We start from the raw sequence: 23,723 nt of genomic DNA on the forward strand, positions 1-23,723 counted from the left end.
TTCAGATTTAAATCTCAGAATTCCGATTGTTAAAATAATTCTGGCTTTAATCTAAATTCTGACTGTTTTCTCAGAATTCTCACTTTTATCTCAGGATTTCAACAGTTTCCTCAGAATTCAGACTTTAATCACAAAAAGCGAAAAAAAAAAATCACTTTTCAGTTCAGATCACACGTGGCCTCTCCCGTACATAGCAGATTTCTTATCTACATATTTGTTGTCGTTTTGGGATCAAACCACTTCATATCGAAAAAAAAAGCAGTAGAAATGCTGCATCCGATCTCCGCGTCACTAGTTTCAAGATCGTTAATGACTTTTGATGGTTAAAAATGGTTTTAAGACTAACTCACCACTTGTAGCAAAGACCTCAGATTTAAGGACAGATTACATTCTTCAATGATAAAGTACTGAAACTGAACTCAGTGGAAATTAAGGCATTAATATAGACAAACGAGTGCTGGATAAAGACCGAGCTGCCACCTTTATTTAAATCTTCTCCGAGCCTTAGTACGGTAAAAAATGTATCCCGCATGTGAAGTAACGGGGGCAAACAAATGCCCTGAAAAACACAAGGATACAAACAGTAAGCCGAGTGAGAATACAGGAGGAGGAAATAAAGGGAAGGCCGTTCACAACAGATTGGATAGGGTCGACTTTTTTCTTTAAAAATCAAGATACATTTTATTTCTTTTCTTACAAAACAAACATTACAAAAAAAAAATCTGAATAGAGAATTAGAACAACAGGAGAAAAAACATTCATTTTTTTGATCTCTCAAAAACAAAAAACTAAATAAAACCCAAACATCTCTTCTTGCATTTCAAGAAAAAATAAAAAGGGTGGTGCCTGGCACAAGGGGCTGAAATGTTGAGAAGCTGCTGTAGCCATGCAGGGGTTAATGGGGGGCGGGGGGGTTTCTGCACGTAAAGCGCTGCATCGTTAGAAAGCCAAACATAGAACAACAGCAACCGTTTAACATAGGCAGCTGAACAGGAAGGCCCCCCCCCCAAAGAAGCATTTCATCGAGTACTTAAAACACTAACTCACATGCTGGCTTGAAACATGTCACGGTGTGTGAAGTAAAACACTCCGCCGGTCTAAGATAACGCGTTGAAAATGATGGAGCAGCAGCCACGCAACAAATAAAGGTCACCAAGAGAAAAGAAGCAGGGAGACGTTTAAAAAAAAAAAAAAAAAATGAAATTAAAAATAGGTTTTAAAACCAAACTCCCGTGTTAAAACATGCTCCTGGTTTTAAAAAGCACACAAGTACCAAATAGAAGGCTTTCCGGCTCGGTGTGTGTCGACTTAAGCTTTGTAAATACAGCGCTTTAGTAGCTGATACTGAGAAGCTGTGTGACAATACGCTCAGTAATCGCAGGTATCAGTGAGCGAGAACAAATAAAATAACTAAAAACAAGCGAATGGATCTGTTTCACAATCAGGACGGATGCTCGCTCGCTCGGGGGGGGGGGGGGGGGGGGTGGGGAGAAGCAAAACCAATACAAAAGCACACGAAAGAAGTCCAAACCGTTGAGCCAGGCCACCAGGAGAGAAACAAAAAAGTCAAAATAAAACAACCTCTAAACGCAGAGCAACAAAACTTTGAGAAGAGACGGAGAAAGAGACGATGGGCTTCAGGTTGGCGGGGAGGTTTTTTGGGGTGGGGGGTACCATCTTCGTCTAGTCTTCTCCGGAAGGCGCCTCCTCTTCTGAGCCGTCCTCTTCCTCTTCGTCTTCCTCCTCCTCGGCCTCCTTCGTCTTCTTGGGGGCGGGGGAAGTCTCCTTCTTCACGGCGGCCTTCTTCTCCTCCTTCTTCTCCTCTTCCTCCTCTTCTTCCTCCTCCAGGGGGCTCTCGGGCTCCTCCTCTTCCTCCTCTTTGGGTGAGCTCTTCTCCACGGTCTTGGTGCTGGGACGCCCCTTCCCCTTTCCTTTCATCGGGCTGGGGGTCACTGTTAGATAGACAGACAGATAGATAGTTAGATGGATAGATAGATAGAGAGATGGATCGTTAGAGAGATGGATAGATAGATAGAGAGATAGATGGAGAGATGGATAGATAGATAGATGGATAGATAGAGAGAGAGATAGATAGAGAGATGGATAGATAGATAGATAGAGAGATGGATAGATAGAGAGAGAGATGGATAGATAGAGAGAGAGATGGATAGATAGAGAGAGAGATGGATAGATAGAGAGATGGATAGATAGAGAGATGGATAGATAGAGAGAGAGATGGATAGATAGAGAGATGGATAGATAGAGAGATGGATAGATAGAGAGATGGATTGTTAGAGAGATGGATTGTTAGAGAGATGGATTGTTAGAGAGATGGATAGTTAGAGAGATGGATTGTTAGAGAGATGGATAGTTAGAGAGATGGATAGTTAGAGAGATGGATAGATAGATAGAGAGATGGATAGAGAGATAGAGAGATGGATAGAGAGATGGATAGAGAGATAGATAGATATAGAGACAGATAGATAGAGAATCAGAAACAGGTTTATTACCAGGTAGGTTTACACGTACGAGGAATTTGACTTGGTGCATACATAAAGGTAAAACAATAATTAATAACACAGGTAGAGAACTAGACAAATATTAAAAAGCTCAATGGATTGTGTGAACTGTAATTCCTGTGACTAGTCTTTGAGTACAATAAAGTGTTTGAAATCATTTTAAAATCCATTGAGAGCATTCAACAACTCAAACATTTAATAAAGAACGTTTGAGTGGCAGCATAATATAACCATAGATAAAATGTGGAAATGAGAATATAAAAAAATGTTGACATTCTGACTGAAGTTAATATAACCCTTCACTGCTTATCTTTCTAAAGCTACCTCTTGTGTTGCTGGAGGTCATGATTCAGAATCACTGTGCTTATAGCCATACTATGACTCAAAACATTTCCAGAGATGCTAATGGCTTCAACAACCCCTTAGTAACGCAACCCCTTAGTAACGCAGTCCTCTCACCTGTGGCCTTTAGTCTGGGTTTGGGGCTCTTCTTCTCCTTCTTCTCCGGCCTTCCCCTTCGGATCACCTTCTTGCCCTTCTTCTTGGAGCGCCCGTAATCGCTGTCATCGTCGTCCTCCACCGTGAAGTCCTCGTCGCTGCCAGACTCGTCAGCTGCACAAAGAAATGTTCACGTAAGGATGTGTTCTCCATGTGTGGTTTAGCTCCGTACCATTGCTGAACCATAACAGCAAATAGCACATAGTAGAATAGATCTTTATTGTCATACAAAGTACAACGACATAAAAACTCTCACTGCAGTAAAAACACAAATAAATAAGGGTGGTAAAAGCAGAGGTAGTAGCGATGGCAGTGCAACGAGATCAATTCAATGTGCATATTTACACTTGCAGTCTTAAAACGTGTATAAATGTAGGTTCATTAGGGGTTATAGTAACCGAAGGATGCAAGTAAAATAGCCATAAACATTTCTAAACCGTAGTGTCTGAAGCTTTGAGCATTTCCAATAAATAATTCTTTCAAATAATGTGAGTTTGTTCAGTGTCAAGATCAGTGTTTCCGCCAGACCAGGGCTGAGAGGGCGTGCACCCCGATAGCGGGGGAGGGGGGGGTTGTTTTGAAATTTGACTCGAGCCGTCCCTTATAGATACTGGCTCTCTTAAAGCGCCGGCCGTTTCGGCTCCCAAACGGCTCTTCATGTCACCACAGTCGCAGGCACAGCTCACGCGCGTGCTCCACTAAACCCCCCCCCCCTAAAACCCCCCCGTTCCGTGTTGTCCTGTAGCAGGTGCCTTCGATGTCGGGAAACAATCTTCAATACTCCGAAAAGAATCCCACCAGACTCCTTTGCCCCTCCAACAGCGGGATGTCCTTGTCCTTGTCCCTTTTCGTCATTTCAAGCGATAAAAACTCTCGATCTTCTCTCGAATTATTAATATTTTTTGGACGCCCTCGGCTCGCGTTCAGGGCGTCCCGAGCTGAATAAGGGCGTCAAATGACGGCAAGACGGCCCTCTGGCGGAAACGCTGGTCAAGATCCATTTCTAATTGAGTATAGAAAGTGATGTCATGGAGCTGTTGCTTTAAGAGCTTTCCTTACACCATTTTAGAAATAATAATAATACACTTTATTGGTGGCACAAGCAGAGTCGCAAAGGGCTTTAACGGAAGAAAAAAGAGCCTCTTTAAAAACACACAAGGAATAAAAAGTGTTCGGGAGAGAAAGTCCCTCTGGAAGCACATTTGGGATGTTCGTCTTTGCAGATTTACATGCACAAAAACCTAGAAAGCACACTGCATTATAGGGCCTCTTTAGAGAGAGATAAGATAAGAAGTACTTTATTGATCCCAATTTGGGAAATGTTTGTGTTGCAGCAGCATAAAAAGACATGGCACTGTACAATACAAATTAAAAGACTAGAAACAAACAAGAAAGTAGAAAATATACAATAACAAGATATAAAGCAAGTTATTATACATAAGTATGCGAGAGATGGAATATTACATATGAAACTGAATATATAAATGTAAAATGTAATGTCTTTATGAATCTGACAACATTAAGTACATGTTAGATAGAATCGGAGGGATGAAACCCTCTAATGGCGTCACATACAGTGAAATGTGTGTAGTTAGTTAGTTAGCAGCTATCTTAGTTTTGGTTCCTAAGAAACACACACTACTGGTCTAGAGTGTGACAGGTTGGTGTGTCAGTATTAACAGCAGGGGGACATACGGCCGATATCTTTAAAACACAGAAAGAATAACAAGTGTTCGGAGAGAAAGTCCCTCTGGAAGTACATTTGGGATTTTAGTCTTTGCAGATTTACATGCACAAAAACCTAGAAGACACTACAGTAAAGGAAAAAGCACAACATGGCCTCTTTAATGTCTGTATGAATCTGCCGACATTAACCACATGTTGTTCTGGTTGCTACAGTAAACACACAAAAACAAGACGCATGAGGACCTTTTCTCCACGAGCAGTTCAGCAGTCTAAATCAGTCATTTCTTTAACTTCGGTAACACTTTATATTAAAAAAAAGGTACACATATTCACCATCAACTAGTTGTTAATTATGATCTATATTAGCAGTATATTGGCTTTTTATTAGTCCTTCTAAAACACTTATTAATGTCTTGTTCTACACGACCATATTCTACAAGTACTAGGCCATTAGCTAAGAGTTTTTCCTCAATAACCCTCTAATTAGTTTATTTATTGTAAGGACGTTGTTGAACATGAGTTTTGGTCGCAATAAGCTCAATATGGGTCTAATAAGGCAGCAGTACCACAGCAATAGTCATTCTCCCATAATAACACCAAACAAATATGGCCTATTCTTATGTAACAAGACATGAAACTACGAGTGTTAATTGTGTCAAAATAACTTAAAATGTGGTATTTTCTAACTCAGAATACGTGCACTAATAAGATAGTAGTTTGGCTCTAATATGCAAGTTAATTAACAACTAGTTGATGTGAATAAGTGTACCTTAATCTAAAGTGTTACCGCAACTTCTTATGCCACATGTCCAACAGTAAACACACACTACTGGTCTAGTGTGTGACAGTTTGGTGTACCAGTGTTAACAGTACTAGTCTAGTGTGTGACAGTTTGGTGCATCAGTGTTAACAGTACTAGTCTAGTGTGTGACAGTTTGGTGCATCAGTGTTAACAGTACTGGTCTAGTGTGTGACAGTACCTTCGTCTTTGTGTGGTCTAAACTGGTCTTCAATGGCATTAAAACGATACAAATGATGGTGTAGTTAATCCATAGGTTAATCCAATGTGACTGCGTCCCCTTTGAAATGTTCTGATAATCCATAAGCAATAAAACAGCTTTTCCGTTGCTTGATATCAGAGCAGCGATATTTCTCCCCTCTAAGGAAAGCTAGCATGCGCAGAGAGAATACCATTTTTTTTATAAACATGAGTGTGTGCGGGACGATTTCCCTTGGATTCTATTGGCTCTGACTGTCAGAAAGAGATGTCACATGTCAAAATCGAACAAGGAGGGCCAGAGATATGGAAAATCCACCCAAATGGCCCCAGAAGAGGGTTTTTTTGCTAAATCTGTCTAAAAAGGTCAAATATCACTTGTTTTGCATCAATCTTGATATAGGGTACTTATTATATGTTGTACTTTGGATTCCTAAAGCTTTTAGTCTACTAACCCATCATCCAAGGTTAGTTTTCACTATAAGTACAAAATATTTTCTGGACGGACACTATAATTTACAGTTTTTTTACTATGTTCAATCTGAATTTTCTTTAAAATAAAAAACATTTATATTGATTCTGACTTTTCTACATCTAACTCACAGGTTTATCATTACTTTGAGAACAAAGATTATTAATTTAACCCTTTTAGAAGGGAAGATATGGTCATTTGTTCTGGGAATGTCCTTTTCGAGCCTGAAACCTGAAAAACAGGCTCGGGGCTTAACAGGTTAACAGTACTAGTCTAGTGTGTGACAGTTTGGTGCATCAGTGTTAACAGCAGGGGTACACATACTGGTCGTTCGTAGGCTTCCTCCTGGTCCTCCTTCTCCTCGTCCTCGCTGCCTGCGTCTCCCAGAATGATCTCCCTCTGTTTGGACACCGCCTTGGAGGCCGCCTGGCGCACGGTACGCTTTCGACTCACTTCCTTCTCATCGTCACTGTCATCTACGCAAAGAACACACACCACACACACACACACACACCACACACACACACACAGCACACACACACACACACACACACACACACACACACACACACACACACACACAACACACACACACACACACACACCACACACACCCACACACACACACACACACACCCACACACACACACACACACACACACACACACACACACACACACACACACACCACCCACACACACCACACACCACACACACACAACACACCACACCAACACACACAACACACACACACACACAACACACACACACACACACACACACACACACACACACACACACACACACAACACACACACACACAGTGAACGGAGAGGACTCGATATACAGGGCTAAATTCAGGGTTACTTTAAAAATGTAATCCGTTAGAATTATTTAGTTACATGTTAAAAATGTCACCTGTAATCTGAGTATTACAATATAAAAGTAACCCGATTACTTTCCATTAGGGCTGCTCAATTAATCGTATTTTAATCGCGATTTTGGCTTGCAACGATTATGAAAACATAATCGAAATAAAACGATTATTTATTTCAGTTGAGTTATATTTAAAGTTCACGGTAATCAACTGTTAAAAACATACTGTCCACATTTTTTCCCCAATAAATTGATGTTTTCAAAGTAAATGGATAATCGTTTTTAATAATCGTGATATCAATTATTGACCCAAATAATCGAGATTATGATTTTTGCCATAATCGAGCAGCCCTACTTTCCATCACTGTAGGATATCATATCAAAATGCTGCTCAAATAAATACAGACGTAATGATAGAGAAGCAGCAGATTCTCCCTTTAAAACAGCTGGAGATATTTGACATTTGTGGTCGGTGAATGTCAAACTTGTTACTGGGTGATTTTCTGTCTGCGCCTCCTCACATATTAGACTTCCTATATGGACTTTTCACTGCCTTTAAGTTCACACTAACTACACATCCGGAGTAAAGTACGATCTACTTTTGACATCTAGTTCCCATCCGTTAAACTTTAGCTGCTTTTCTGGAATGCATCATTAACTGCCATATTTAGCTATAGAGGAACACCATTATGAATCATATTTCTTAGAGTTAAGGCTGGGATGTTCATTTTGGAAGTGAAAGGAGCAGGATCCAAAAAGTATTGATTATATCCTGTGCCTACGACCAAACCACAACATCTTTAAATCATTCCAACACCTACAGGGGAGCAGATAATAGATGTATATTAATAAAAATGAGGAGACTGTTTGAACCATCACCCTGATTGATCACAAAAGATGCCATAGTGTCACTGCCTTTACGATTGATCAGCCTTATTAACCATGACTTCCACTGAGTATTAAATCAAAGCAGAACGAAACAGACTTGACGATCAATCAGCTGTGGATGTGGGAGGAATACAGTATTTCTCAGATACTCAAAAGATCAATATCCATGGCATCTATTCCACACCTTACTCCCTTTCCGGCCTTCAAAAAGTCCAGAGCCAGCATACATATCACCTGGCTGCAAAATAAACCAACGCCTCCACAAAGTTTTGACTTATTTCATTTATTAGCCACGGTCCTATTTCTTATATTTGAAATCTACAAATGCCGTTTAGGTTCAACACATTAAAAGGTCCCCTGTTGTTCATCAATATATTACAGCTCTCAGACACAGAACATGTCTCTGAAGTGTTTGGCTCCAAACACCAAACAGATCATTGCAGCATTACCCATAATCCCCTCTGTTTCAGCCCATGTTTCAAAAGTGCTGATTCTCTGGCCGTTTCTCAATCTCGAGGATACTGGCTTCCAAGCCAATATTTCAAGGATGCTACGTCATCGAGTGCCGCCAAGGGACTGTTCCAATCTCCAGCATACTTGGAATTCCACCGAGGCCGCGTCCTTGGTTTGGGGGAAATTTCGAGGCTGTACATGGGTAGACTTTGCGTCCTTAAAATCTCCACAATGCTTTGCGCACAAACCAATTTCAAAAACCCTTGTGGAGAATGGCTGAACCGACGCAGCACACATTTAAATGCAAGTATGTAGTGGCGTAGAACATGTGTTGGTAAATGTGTTACTTTGTTACATTTGTTTGTTATCACCAAAAGTGTGTTCCGTGAAAGTAAAGCAAGTTCATAATTAGATAGACATCGTGAGGTATTTATTTTCGGTACAGTTTATGTTGAAACCGTTAGAGAGAGTGGCACACTTGTTAGCCTGTTCCATTCTTCGTTTTCCGAAGCCGTGGCTTGGAAGCATACTTGCTTCGTTTTTGAAGGAAGTGACTTGGAAGTACGCGACTACCAAGCCAGCATCCTCGCGATTGAGAAACGGCCAATGTCTGTTAATTTAGATGAAAATAAGGAGCCCCTCCCCACGCCCCTCTGAGAGAGATTTGGTTACAAAGAACACAATGGTGCTCTAGGAGGAGATTCAGGTGATAAGGGGGGGGGGGGGGGGTACCTTGGTTGCTGATTGGCTAATGGTTACACAAGCCAAACAATCGTTATGACATCATAAAGTGGCCAAAATCTGATCAGCTCATTTTCAGACAGGTTTTATAGAAATGGATCAAAAAGAGAGAGAATCTTTGTTCCTGAAACTTTCAGAGTCTCTTTCCACAGAGGAGACACATGTTGATGTAGAAGAGACATGAAGAAGAGGGGACACATGTTGATGTAGAAGAGACATGAAGAAGAGGGGACACATGTTGATGTAGAAGAGACATGAAGAAGAGGGGACACGTGTTGATGTAGAAGAGACATGAAGAAGAGGGGACACATGTTTGATGTAGAAGAGACATGAAGAAGAGGGGACACATGTTGATGTAGAAGAGACATGAGGAAGAGGGGACACATGTTGATGTAGAAGAGACATGAAGAAGAGGGGACACATGTTGATGTAGAAGAGACATGAAGAAGAGGGGACACATGTTGATGTAGAAGAACATGAAGAAGAGGGGACACATGGTGATGAAGAAGAGACATGAAGAAGAGGGGACACATGTGATGTAGAAGAGACATGAAGAAGAGGGGACACATGTTGATGAAGAAGAGACATGAAGAAGAGGGGACACATGTTGATGTAGAAGAGACATGAAGAAGAGGGGACACATGTTGATGAAGAAGAGACATGAAGAAGAGGGGACACATGGTGATGAAGAAGAGACATGAAGAAGAGGGGACACATGTTGATGTAGAAGAGACATGAAGAAGAGGGGACACATGTTGATGAAGAAGAGACATGAAGAAGAGGGGACACATGTTGATGTAGAAGAGACATGAAGAAGAGGGGACACATGTTGATGAAGAGAGACATGAAGAAGAGGGGACACATGTTGATGTAGAAGAGACATGAAGAAGAGGAGACACATGTTGATGTAGAAGAGACATGAAGAAGAGTAGACACATGTTGATGTAGAAGAGACATGAAGAAGAGGGGACACATGTTGATGTAGAAGAGACATGAAGAAGAGGGGACACATGTTGATGTAGAAGAGACATGAAGAAGAGGCACATGTTGATGTAGAAGAGACATGGAGAAGTGGACTTTGCATAATAGGTGACCTTTAAAAATGGGTACATTAAATGGTTGAGTCCTTATGAGAACTTTTAATGTTGCATTTGTCTTAATGAGATCACTATAAAGATCAGCGTGCACACATGACAGCAAACCACCCTGTATCTGGTTTATCAAAGACGATACGTACGGCTCGTCAGCCACCAGGCGTTAGCCACAGTTTTAAAGATGTTTAGGTGGATACGTAGAGGAACTAGGGATGTAACGATATACCGAATATCGCGGTAAATAAAGTCCCAATACCGTCGTGAGACTGACAAAATCTACCGCGATTTTTTTAAAAACACTTTTTTTTGTTTTAAACCTTTATTTAACCAGATGGTCCCATTGAGATCATCGATCCCTTTTTCAAGAGAGACAACTGTCCAACATGGCAGCAAGTAGGTTACAACATGAACATAAAACAACAGAACACAAAAGGACATCGTATTTACAGGGCTAGTACACACCTAGAGACATGGACAAGTACCAACAGTATATTTATATCTCTGTCAATAAGCCTCACCTTCTTGGCAAACACTGTATTGTTTTTGAAGTGGTGGAGAGACAATGCACAGTTTGACCCACTGCTGTCACCCAGGGCCAAAGCATATCTCTCCGTCCCACTGAGGTGGCGTTAGACTTTTTCGCTGTCCGTCATTTTGACGGATCGTAAAATGTCATAATCCCTTATTACCCGTCGGGTCTGAACAGTTCACAAGAGAGCACGCTCGTGAACTGTCAACGGGGGGGGGCGGTGTTATGCCGTGTGTGCATGAACCTCGCGGGAGCGCGCACAGCGTAAAGCAAAACCTCCCAGACATGTATTGATCTGTACGGCAAAGTACGGTTTGGAAACTATATCATTTCCTTTTGGAGGGCATGCATACCACGGCAAACACCAGAGCCTCGCTGCGGAGAAACGTTGGCGCTGTTCCGAGTTTGTTCTAATCTGTCAAAATGACTGCTTTCAGATTTTTCCGTCATTGTTAATAAAATATTCGGTTAACGCGACCTCTGCTGTCCCAGCAACACCAGTACCAAGCGAGAGAGTTTTTCCAGAGCAGGGGATTTTGTAAACGCCCAAACATCCCAGCTTATAAATACCTGGAAATGTGGACATTCTCATATTCCTAAAAACCTGTCTGATGATGCTGAGTGAGTGACTAGTGAGTTTGAGTTGAGTTACTTGAAAAACTAAAACTAAATAAACTAACTAAAATACTGCTATCCTACTAAAATGCTGTACAAATCAGATTTATTATGTAATAAAGAAACATTTTCCGAGTAAAAAAATATTTTAGTGAAAAAAAAATATTTCAATTTAAAAAAAATATTTTTTATTCATTATCGCGATAAATACCGTACCGTGGACTTGTTATCGCGATATTATCGTACCGTGAGTTTTTGGTATCGTTACATCCCTAAGAGGAACTGAACTGGACGTTACCTGCAGGCCGTTTTCTCTTCGGCCCTCTCTTGGCGGGCTTCTCCACCTTCGCTTTCTTTCCCTTTTTGCCTTTTTTTTCTTCGTAGTCACTTCCTCCGTCCTCATCCGATCCTTCCTCCTCTGCGAATTCGTTGTCTTCCTCGTTGCTGCCAAAGTCATCTGCAGCAGAGAGAAGTCAGTGAGCCGCTTTCCACGTAATCTCTTTCCAGCTGTTTCCATTAAAAAAAGGGCCCGATTACTACTCATCTCAAATCGAATAAATAAATAAAATGACTTACCTGCTGAGTCATTTTTGGGTTTAGTGACTTTCTCGTCAGACTCCTCGCTGGAAAAAAGATACGAGAAATGTCAACCACAGTTAAAACACTCAAACAAGCAAGGAAAGGATCTGGACCAGGAACCAATCAGAGCAGACCTCTGCAGAGTTGCTGTTTAGAGGCAGTGTGGTGAAGCTATCCGAGACTCATGCTAATTCTAAGCTAGCATCTTGGATCTAGGAAGCAGCTGCTCAGGTTGTGTAGGGAGTCAGAAAGAAGGACTTTAATTGCAACAAAATCAATACAACAGTGCTCTGCTGTTCTGTAAGAGCAACACTCTTCTATTTTCAGCATTAGAGCGGTAAATGAGCAGCTTCAAACGGAGCGACAGTAAATCAGAAACAGGGTTATTACCAGGTACACATACAGGGAGTTTCAAATGTTAGTATGTATGCTAATTGTTTTATATAGAAAAAGAGAATACAATTGTGTTATTGTTGAAGGCTATTCGAACTAGGGCTGCTCAATTAATCGTATTTTAATCGCAATTATGGCTTTCAACGATTACGAAAACAACGTAATCAAAATAAAACGATTATTATTACTTTTTTTCTCCAATAAATTGATGTTTTCAAAGTAAATGGATAATCGTTTTTAATAATCGTGATATTTTTTTTTTTTAAATCTTTTTATTGGCTTTTTTACATGTATAGAAGATGGTCTGTCGGAAAATTAAATAGTTACCCCTCCCACCCCTATGGGCTATGATCACATTATAAACAAGACATCACTCAACAAGTAAAAAGAAAAGAAAAGGGGGGGGGGGTAGAAATGACGTGAAACACAAAGACCAATAACTGAAAATTACATAAAAATACGGATGCTTCATGTTAATAGTCAGTAAAAATAAATACCAGGGAAATAACGGTACTGCAAGTTACATGAAGAAAAAACAAAAAAGTAATGGACAATGTATTAGGGAGATAAGGAAAGGTCTCTCCCCCCCCCCCCCCCCGTGATGTCAATTATTGAGATTATGATTTTTGCCATAATCGAGCAGCCCTGATTTGAACTGTGAGATACTTCAACACTTCTAGCCTGATTGAATTAATGTCCTCCTGGAGCCGTTTGCTGCGTGTTGTAGCGGTGGAAATGCTACACATTTTAAGGATGAATTAGTTTATCATTAACTTGGTGCGTTCTTGATCTGTTCTTTTAACTCCCAATGCTGCTGGTTTCGCATTGAACAGGGTGTCATGTAAGGTTCTCGCAGGAAAACATTTCCAACGTATTCAGTTGATTATTAGAGAAAGAATTCTGCTAAAAATGTTCATCATTTACAGAGAGGTAGAGGTTACAACAGCACACACAGCTGAGCGCAGGGAATGTTTCTCTTTGCTTTGTCTTTGGTCTAAAGCACAGACACAAGTGCAGCTGCTGCAGGACACGGCAGTTTAGCTGTATCTCAGATTTTGAGGCTGAACTGGAAACGCATGTCACCCCTGCTCGGCTAAAGTGAACAGCTTTCTGAAATCTTATAGACTTTGTCTACAAGATTTCAGAAAGCTGTAACATAACGAGCTGCATCCATGATGGATCGGATGCAGCTCTGCTCCTTCTCCCAGTTTCTTTCTCTCTGCAGATCAACATCCAATATTTCTCTGCCTGAAACGGCTCGAGCGCACCTGGCCTCGCTAAACATGTATTTGATCAACTACCCTCTCCTCTTGACCTCATGAAGACTTCCTTCCACCCTTATTGCACATGCCAAACTTTATCATGGTGTCTTAAAGGGATCCTGTTATGCACGTTTCATCACTTTACTTCTCTCATACTGCCTGTGATTAGGGATGGGTATCGTTTGAAATTTATCGATTCCGGTTCTTATCGATTCCCCGTTTCGATTCCAAAAATGTAAAAGAAAGAGGTCAAACGTTTAGATAACAAAAATATCTTTATTCTTTTAAGCTTTAACTGAAATTTTAATAAATAAAAAATATACATGCAAGCCAAACGTATTGCACAATAGCTGTGCTTTATTTGAACTGAGCTCTGCCTGTGGCAAGCTATTAACAGGCATTACACTGTGCCTTGTCTTTTTATTTTTTAGTGTAGTGGAGCCTCACTTCAGAGCGTTTACCGCGATCCATCTTTGGTGTTATGAAGTGACTGAGCTCGTGAAATGTCTACGGGAGGGCGGGGGGAGCCTCGCTGCGGGGCAACTGTGGACCTCTGTCGCCTGTCAGCACAACTTACACGATGCCGTTAAAAAGAATTACGGGCGGTGCCGGCCTTCAGCGTACCGAGCCGGCCGTCAACGGCCCGCTGACGACCGGCCGTTCTGTGATTCTCCAGAACACACAGATGGCCAGTCCGCTATGTATTCCACCGGGTCACCGCAGCGCAGACGGACCCGGTGGAATACAGGGTCTACCGCGTTTAGGAACCGTTAAGCAGAACCGAAATTGTGTATTTTGTATGGGTACCCGGCATTTTCTTATCGGTTCTCATCTGGAACCGAGTTTTGGTTCCCAACCCTACCTGTGATGCGCCACATCTTTTCACCCTCTGTCTGAAACCAGAGCCAAGTTTGCTTTTTAATTCTGCTTTAATTCTATTTTGAGATGTTTAAATTCCAGTCTTGTTTATTTCTACTTATGTGAAATGTCTGCAACGCAAACATTTCCCAAATTGGGATCAATAAAGTGCCTCTTATCTTATTTTATTAGCTGGCCGGCTCTATTGTGATTAGTCAACCGCTTAGAGATGTCCCGCCCCTTTTAAATGTCAAATGTGTTTAAACGCTAGCCAATAGAAGCCCGAGTGTTACATAGTAATGTCATTACTTTGGGATTTTAGCCTTTGCAGACCATTTACATGCACAACAACCTGTACAAACCCCAAAAAGCATAATAGGGCCTCTTTAATGCTGAATGTGATGTCCACGCTACAGAAGACGCTGTGTTCATTAAGGCTAAATTCTGCTCTTCTTTACTGAGGTCTTTGTGTCTTAAAGTTATACCTGGTGCATGTCACAGGGTTCCTAGACATATGTTGATGTGTGTTACATGTTTACAGTTCACCGATCTATAGCGATGCTCACCTGTCATCCTGTGAGTTCTTTACGCGTTTGTGCTTGGGCTCACGTGGAGGGGCACGCACCTTCTTAGGCTTATTCTCCCCATACTCCTCATCTACACAGAAAGGACAAGGTTACAGTCGGAGGCATTCACATACAAGGACATGTTAGCTGTTCATCACACACACAAGTTATACATGACTTCTGTTGGCTTTTCTTTATCGGATTCTCAATAGGATGGAAAATGGATTAAGGTGCCGTATTAGCTGAGAGCACACACACTGTTTAACCACTAATCTCTCACTAGATTTGCCAGTAACTGCATTGAATTACAACTAGGGATGCTCCGATCGCCAATTCGGGGGCCGATGGCCGATCCAACCGAGTGGGCGGGGCCTAAATGGAAGATTTAAACTTTAAATCTTCCATTTAAAGTGATGTTTAAAACTCAGTTAATGGGGCTCATTCACTGGAGCTTCCACAAACAACAACTTAATTATTACATTCAAATGATGTACATTATTCAAGTTTACATTCACTTCATAATAACACGGGAGAAATGAGCGGAAGCGCTCTCTCTCCCTCCTGTCAGTATCTCATGCAGCTCACTAATCCAGTAATGAGTGACCCGACAGTGAAGAATAAATATATTTATAATAACTAGTTTAGCTTGTTCCAGAGGTAGATCAAATAGCTAAGTGTGTTAGGTCTAACTCTTGTGTGTTTCGCTCCGCTCACCGGTCCGGCGGGCGGAGCTGCAGGATTTCTGCTTCACACACGTTGCATACCGCTATTTTACTGTCTTTTTCGGACACCTTCAAATAATGCCAGACCGGTGAAGCCATTTTGGCGAGCTTGTTTGGCCACACAGAGAAAAGTGTCATGTATTTTACGTCATGCGATCGGCTCTCGCGATCGGCATGTTTAGAGAGCACCGATCGATCGGTAGAGAGAGAGTATCGGCCGATCGATCGGAGCATCCCTAATTACAACATATAGTACAAGGATATAACATTTATTGAAACACATCTCTTACCTGCATCAGACTCGTTGAATTGTGAGTAGTTCACCACTTTCCTGTTCCTGCGAAGAGAGATGACACATTGTGTTACGTTTCATTCCCACAGGACAAAGTTACTTCTGTTTCTAGACACGTCTGGAGGGGGTAGGCAGCAAAAAGATGATCAATATGAGCAAGTCATCGGCAACAAGTTAGCTGTGAGTGCATGTGTGGATTTTATAATGCTCTCTGAGAAGCCACAAAGCTGCGGGCGGTGAACTGGATACTGCTACAGTTTCCGAGGCTAATTTAGCAAAGTATATATGCAGGAAGCCTCAGGTGACAGTAGCAACTTTAGTTCAGGTAACACACACCTGGAGAAGCTGCGTCGCGGGAGGTTAAAGCCACAGATGAACCAGCCATCATCCAATTTGTGCATGTATATATCTATATTTTATGTATTCATGGTGTTTGATTATAGCCAATCATTAGCTTTTTAATTCTGGCAATTTAAATGACACTTCAAAAATCACAAAGTGGTGTTAATATGAGCTGAACTAAACGGGGTAAGTAACGATTGTTTGCAACAAGGCTTATTTTCTGCAATATACGGAAATCCAATGGAAGCTTTTTATTGAGGGAATCGTTGCAATGCTTACTTCAAGATCGTCCTCCAAAATGAAGTTATCGCCGCACCACTAAATTATTGTTGGCAGGACTGGTTGCTCAATGCTTGACAATACCGGCGTATAACAACAAGTTTAGGTGCTTTACAATACTAGGCACACAAACAAAAGAAAATGTGCACTGGTTACATTACTGTATGTCCCAACCACATTATGCTGGAGTGTGTGTGTGTGTGTGGTGGGAAGGGAGTACGGGTAACTGTCAGAACATTTGACAACTACTTTGGTTACAGCAAACACACATCGACCACAGTGTAAGCCCAGACATGTGAGATAGTCCGTGGCAGTTTTACACACATTTTCTTTCAGAAGGAAACACACCATGTTTCCAATTAGCTCCAATAAAGATACCAAACTGTGGAAGCTGATAAAACGTGTGATGTGGAAATGTATCTACGTCCGAGGTGGTCTTTTGTCTGATAACCATTAATTGTCTGGTATAGAAATGATAGGAAATAGTAAAAAGTCACATAGGTAGAGTTCGTTAAGCTGTTTCTGTTAAAGAATATTTACAATTGAGAAGCTGTAGGAAGTTATGGTTGGTAATTGTTATATATGGACTATATTTCAATGTTTACCTAATTTCATTGCTCTAGATAATCTGTACACTGAGCAAGGCCGCAACAACTAATCAAGTCCATCAAAATTGATTATCAAAATAGTTGGCAACTCTTTTCATTCATCGATTTTTTAGGAGTATGTTATGTTACTTTGCGTGCATCGTCTCCGCGGGGGCAGCTAAACGACCAATGTTGCGGCTCTGTTTGGGCACGTGATGAATTACCAATAATGATGACGACTCCTTTATGTCTTGAGTTAGTGTTTGAAAAGCGGCAGAGATAAATGACACAGCGGAGAAAAGTGAAGAGGAGCCACGGGATAGCTCAGGATCGAATTGAAAAAAGGACAAAATGGTGGTCCCTGTTCTTTCTCCATTCTGTGGAAGACCAATGTAGTCAGGAACCCCATAAAGCTCTTTTAAAGATAACTTTATAAAGCTACAGCCTTCTGTATTGATGTGGTTTTGTTTGGACTAACTCAAAAGGTTTTTCAAAGCGAGCAGAAAGGTCTAGAAAATCTGGTTAACGGGTCATTCCAAGATGTAAAAACGACTGGTCAGCGGTCAAAAGGGATAGCCGCTAACGTTAAAGCTAGAACGCGTCGGACACTAATGGTTAAAATAAAAATTAGGGTTATTCAAGTGTTGTGCTGGGGAGACGATTAACCCAGAATAAGTACAATATCTGTTGATTTAACAACAATATATTGGCTAATAGAACATTTGCTAGAATGAGATTGTATAGAGAAGAGAGTTGTCGAACCTGGCTTACTGTAAACATGTGTGAAGAATTAAGTATTTCGATGCAGCAGATGATGTGTTTAAATGTATTTCATATTTGTGGAGATAATTAGTTCAACCACCATTGATTTCCTAAATAACCACAAACTAAAATAGAAGTAAGCCAAAGTAGGCAAAATCTAAGTAAAATAAGTAGATGTGTGTTTTTATGACTTTGTATGTGGGGATCAAGGTTTTTAAATGATGTGCAACAACAATTAAGATAGTATAACATTAAGATAAATATATATACATATATGTATTTTTTGTATCTACAGTAATCCAATAATCAAACGTTGTCTCCGTTTAAAGAAACATCCCTAATTTACAGACTGCTTTTCCAATGAAACATTCAGATGCCTTGAAAACCTGTGAAATGTCATGGACCAGCTGTAAACTAGGTATGTGTTTAAAGTAATATTAACATTGATTTATTCTATAAACTACTAACATCTCTCTGTTGCAATTCAACAGACACAGGAAAGGAAAAGCTACAGTACATGTAGGGATTGAGATTTAAGAAAAATGTTGAGTGGTCTCTTCATTTTTTCCAGATCTGTATTTTGAACGTGGGGCTGCAGATGCAACACAATTGAAAATGGGACTATTTAAAACAGATAGGCAAACAGCACAGGTATTCCAAGACACACACTTAAGTAAATGCACACCACAAGACTCTGGAGTATTTTGTTGATGTGTTTGAGATATCCAAGTATACTTGCTTTATTCTCTAAATTGAGGTCTAGAAAAAAAAAATATAAGCATTTAGGACCTTTTTATTTATTAATCTTTTAATCAAACCTAATTCCTGTTTTAAGAAAGTACAGATTCCCTTTCAAATGATTTTGTGGACTAACTTTAAATTACACCTTAACAGCATCTCCAACCCGTCTAATCAAGTAAAAACAACAATTAATTTCTGTTTAATTAATTAAACACCTCATGTTTAACACATCATCTTTAAGACTTTGTAATGTATGGAGTGCATTATTTAGTTTTAATGTGTGGCTGTTGAAATAACACAATTAAAAAAGGGGATTATTTAAAATAAATATGCAGAAACAGGTTTTCCAAGACAACCAATGGTTTGTGTGTTTGAGATATCAAATATGGACTATACAGAATCATATATATGCATTTAAGACTTTGTTAATGTTTTTTCTTACTTAATTAATCTGTTAATCAAACCTCATTTGCGTTTACAGAAACAGTCCTGAGTAACGGTTCCCTTTCAAATGACTCATTCAGATGTCTTGAAAACCCGCGAGATTTCGTGGGCTAACTTTAAATTAGACCTAAAGGCATCCAAAACTCTTCTAATCAAGTTAAATAACCTTTGTAATGTAACCTCATGTGCTATAATCACGGTGGGGGAGTCATGCATTGGGGGGTTGGGGGTGTGGTGACTTTTTGTAGTTTCTCCGCCTTCTTCTGACTTCAGCCAGCAGGGTTAATTTACTGCTAACACTCAAATACCTCCGTTATTCCTCCAATAGCGACATTTTATCCTCTAATACTGCACGTTTTATCGGTGTAAATAGGTAGACATGTACGTGATTCAATGCAAATGTGATATAACCAGACTACAGCCTCGACATGCCTATTCTGCGCGGCAACAAGATCAAATCCCGAGGCCAAACGCCACCTTCCCCGGTCGGTTTTTCCCCCCTTTTGGTGGGGGGTGTTAGCGGTTTTAGAGCCTCCCCTGGATGAATGGGTAGCCATATTCTCATTCTCAGCCAAGAGAGGGGAAATATATGCATAAGTGGAGCCTTTAAACTGGTTAAATCACACCATGGCCTACATAAGCAGGGAAACAATGCACACATGATGGGCTGGTTTTTAAAAAGCCTGATAGACACGACACACAGCATGGCCACAGCGATGGGATCCATGTTAGAAAGAGGGTGCACACACACACACAAGAAGGGAAGCAACACACACGCACATTCCCATAATTTTTTCATGAAATAAACACTATTCCCAGCTTCATAAAAGACACACAGCGCCGTGTGGAGACGTGCATGTTTTCTGCACAGCATTACCACAGCACAGGACGGAATTGGCACACCTTACCTCACTGGTCTTGACATTTTGCAGGAATACTGTAGAGGTTAAAGGATGTAAGAAAAAAGGGGGAAGAAGCACACAGGGGGAGAAGGGAAAAAAAGAAATATAGATTCCCGCTCTGCAAAAAAAAAACCCCGAGGTTGGAGCACAACTCCACCGTGCGAGCGAGCGCGTAAAAATAAAAGTACTGCACCGATGTGTCCTCCAAACGCTAATATTCTTATTTTTTGTGTGCCTTCAGCTACTCAAAATGGTGAATAAAACAAACTGAAACTGCAGCCTATGTGCAACCAAACCCTCGGCCTCGAAGGGGAGGGTCTTCGAAGACAAGCCAAGCCCCCTTCTGGTCTCTGAGAGGAGCAGCGCGGCATTCCGCTCCTCTGATTGGCTGGTTTGAACGACGAGGTTCTTCCCTATTGGTTGATCGAGCTGCACGTTAGAACTCCTTTAGCATTCGGTTCCCCGCCTCCCTTAGCAAGCTCGGTTGCGTTAGCACTCTTAAGAAAACAAAAAGAGGCCCTCAGGTTGGATGCAAACAGTGAATTCAGTGGGTCACTAAATACCGTAAAGCAACATTGCAAGTGTGGGTTACAACGTGCACAAACATAATGTATATATCATGTAATATAAGATATTTTAAGGGTATGATTGATAGTTTTCTTGCTCATACTGAGGCTAGCCTCCCTAGACTGCTGCAGCAGGAGGTGAGCTACACAACAGTGGCAATAGCATTACAGGTATACTGTTTATTCCTCTGTTACATTTGACAACATCAGGCCTGTTATTCATCTTTTAAAAGGGTGCAGACACAAGAAGGGAAGCACACATGTAAATAAGATCCTACTTTTACATTTGGTTAGCCCTTCATTTCAGATAATCTACAGATGTGGATCTTTCAGTCAGTTTGTAGCCTATACTTGACTTTTGAGTTCAGTTTTATTTTCTATTCTAGATGTGTATGTGTTATATTTCTATTTTTGTTGTGCTATTTCTATTTTCAAATGATGTGCAATTCCTTGTTTTAAAATGCTGCTGTTACTGTAACAACAAAAACATCCCAATTTGTGATCAATAAAGTATATCTTATGGTCTTTATGCCTTTTATTTTTGTAAAGCACTTTGAATTTGCCTTGTGTTGAAAGGTGCTGTATAAATAAACTTGCCTTATCTTATTTTGTACTTAGGAACATTTCCATTATTGTTCATGAAATAAACATGTGTTTTTATTTGTATTTGATTCATGTGTGCTTGCCTTTTTAAATAATATGTTAGCCTACTCTTTCTACTTTAATCTGCACTGCAGATTTGCTGCTGTTATGCCATGAAACTCCCCGATGTCAGATGGATAAAGGATTCCTGAATTTCAGGATGCAAAAGTCCCTCAAATCATTACATCAATTGCTTATACCACTTTCAGATCTATGAACTCACCCATTAAAATCCAGATCAACTGCATGTGTCAACATCTATTCAGTATAAACTGTGTTCCTGGCCTGCATGGGTTAATGCAGGGAACGGAGAACTAAAGGCTAAACTGGAGTTTGTGTAATAACTAGAATTGACATTTTATGGAAGATTTTTCTTGAAATCAGAAAGCTTTTAAAATTGGATGTTTAAATTCCATTGTTAAGATAATCGTTTAATATTAGGACAATCATATATAGCCTTACATTAGTAGAGCATGAGAAGTGGATTTAAAAATACAGGAATAGTAACTATGACTCACATATTGTTGCCATATATTTATTATCAGAGGTGGGAGGAGTTCTCAGATCTGCAGCTAGTTGTAATGGCTTTGTAGACTGCAGGGTAGCTTGTGGATTTACTCCAGGTGGAACTAAAGTCTGATTTAACACTTGATTATATTTCACATCATTCATCCACATCTGTGAAGTAACTAAAGGTGGAGTAAAAGTACACAATTTACCTCTGAATTGTAGTGGGGTAGAAGTACTTGAGACAATCTAGTTACTTTAGACCTCTGTTTATTAATCCCTTATTTATTTGGTGATTTTCAAATGAGATTTTCACTTAAATAAGAGTGAAATAACTGAAGACATGTCCTGTCTTTGATAAAGCTGGTTGTTTATGTCTCGAAGATTCAAGGCTGTCAGAAAAACAGCATCAATAAAGAATGAGGGTATGACTGCACACTTACTCAAGGCTATAAAGGTATACAAGTAGGAGCAAAACACGTTTCTGGCTTTGAGTAAATGTGCATGTGTTATTTTCTGATTTGGATAATCATGGCATGACAACATTTCACATCTGAAAGACAATACATTACAGATGCATTTCAGTGCATACATGACCTTACACTGGTAGATGTGTTTACATTTTTGTTTGGAGTATCAAAACTATTTAAATATTCGTCACAAATGATACATTTACTGTACTTATAATTAATAACGCTTTATCAGGTCTTTTCCGACCTCAAAGCGCTTTACACACGACGTGTCATTCACCCATTCACACTTCATTCATGCAGAGCAGTAGCACTTTCTCTAGGGAAGCTAACATTCACACACACTCACACACCGATGCTGGAGGAAATTCCAACCCTATCCATCCAGACAGAATTATTACTGCGACAATGTATTATTTTTCTGTTACAGAAGGAGTCATTGCAGCACAGTACTAATTCAGTGAAGTCAATACGCTGCAGATGTGAGAGGATTAGACTTAATGGATGCACTTTTTCTTCCCAGACTTGGTGACACAGTCATGTTTTCCAAAATGCTAGCTGTTACATGGTGGCGGGAGTGTGTACACATTCATGGTGGTCCAAACATCAGCTCATCCTTTCACCCGCCTGATGATGAACATGCAGCACGTTTATACATTTCCTCCAAACTCAAATCCTCTTTAAGTAGGACACCAGAGTCAAAGCAGGAAATACGCCATGTTCATATGGATGCTATTTATTCACAAGTCTGAATGGACTGGTGAAGACCATGTTCAGGACCACAGAGGCCACATTATGCTTTTTGGGATTTTCCCTTCCCTTCCCTGTAGTGTTTTATTTGATATGGTCTTTGTGCATGTAAATGGTGTTCAAAGGCTAAATCCCTGTGTTTCCACCCCCCCCCGCCCTCCTGCCTGAAACGCCTCCATTGGACTTTTTTGTTTACTTCCTAAACATAGTTACATCCATATTTAACACTCCCGCTGCTATTGGCTAGCGCTCCAACACATTGTACGTGATAGGTTAAGGAGTTTGACATCCTCTTAGTAGTTGACCAATCCCAACGGAGCCGGCCAGCTAACCAATCAGAGCAGACTAGGCTCTGGTTTCAGACAGAGGGTGAAAAGAGGTGCTGCAGCACAGGCAGTGTGAGAACAATAAAGAGCTTTTTGAACATTAAAACATGAAGACATGTCACAGTAGAGACACTACATACTGATATACACCTGAACATCAACAGGAGAGGACTCTTTAAAGTAGAAACACTACATACTGATATACACCCAAACATCAGCAGGAGAGGACTCTTTAAAGTAGAGAAACTACATACTGATATACACCTGAACATCAGCAGGAGAGGACTCTTTAAAGTAGAGACACTACATACTGATATACACCTGAACATCAGCAGGAGAGGACTCTTTAAAGTAGAGACACTACA

The 23,723-nt window shown here is 40.5% G+C and overlaps 1 protein-coding gene across 1 annotated transcript; it reads right to left on the reverse strand.

Annotated features, from left to right (window-relative positions):
- Window positions 1-455: 455 nt before the first annotated feature.
- Window positions 456-20,392, reverse strand: nucks1a (nuclear casein kinase and cyclin-dependent kinase substrate 1a). Its single transcript, XM_034236559.1, has 8 exons — window positions 20,104-20,392; window positions 16,039-16,085; window positions 15,027-15,117; window positions 11,945-11,991; window positions 11,667-11,825; window positions 6,493-6,648; window positions 2,979-3,131; window positions 456-1,952 (listed from the first exon to the last, which is right to left on the reverse strand). Exons 1-8 carry the CDS (start codon window positions 20,118-20,120, stop codon window positions 1,684-1,686), a joined length of 939 nt encoding a protein of 312 aa, XP_034092450.1. The 5' UTR covers window positions 20,121-20,392; the 3' UTR covers window positions 456-1,683.
- Between the last annotated feature and the right edge of the window lie 3,331 nt (window positions 20,393-23,723).

Source organism: Gymnodraco acuticeps, unplaced genomic scaffold, assembly GCF_902827175.1.
Source record: "Gymnodraco acuticeps unplaced genomic scaffold, fGymAcu1.1, whole genome shotgun sequence".
Lineage (NCBI taxonomy): Eukaryota > Metazoa > Chordata > Actinopteri > Perciformes > Bathydraconidae > Gymnodraco > Gymnodraco acuticeps.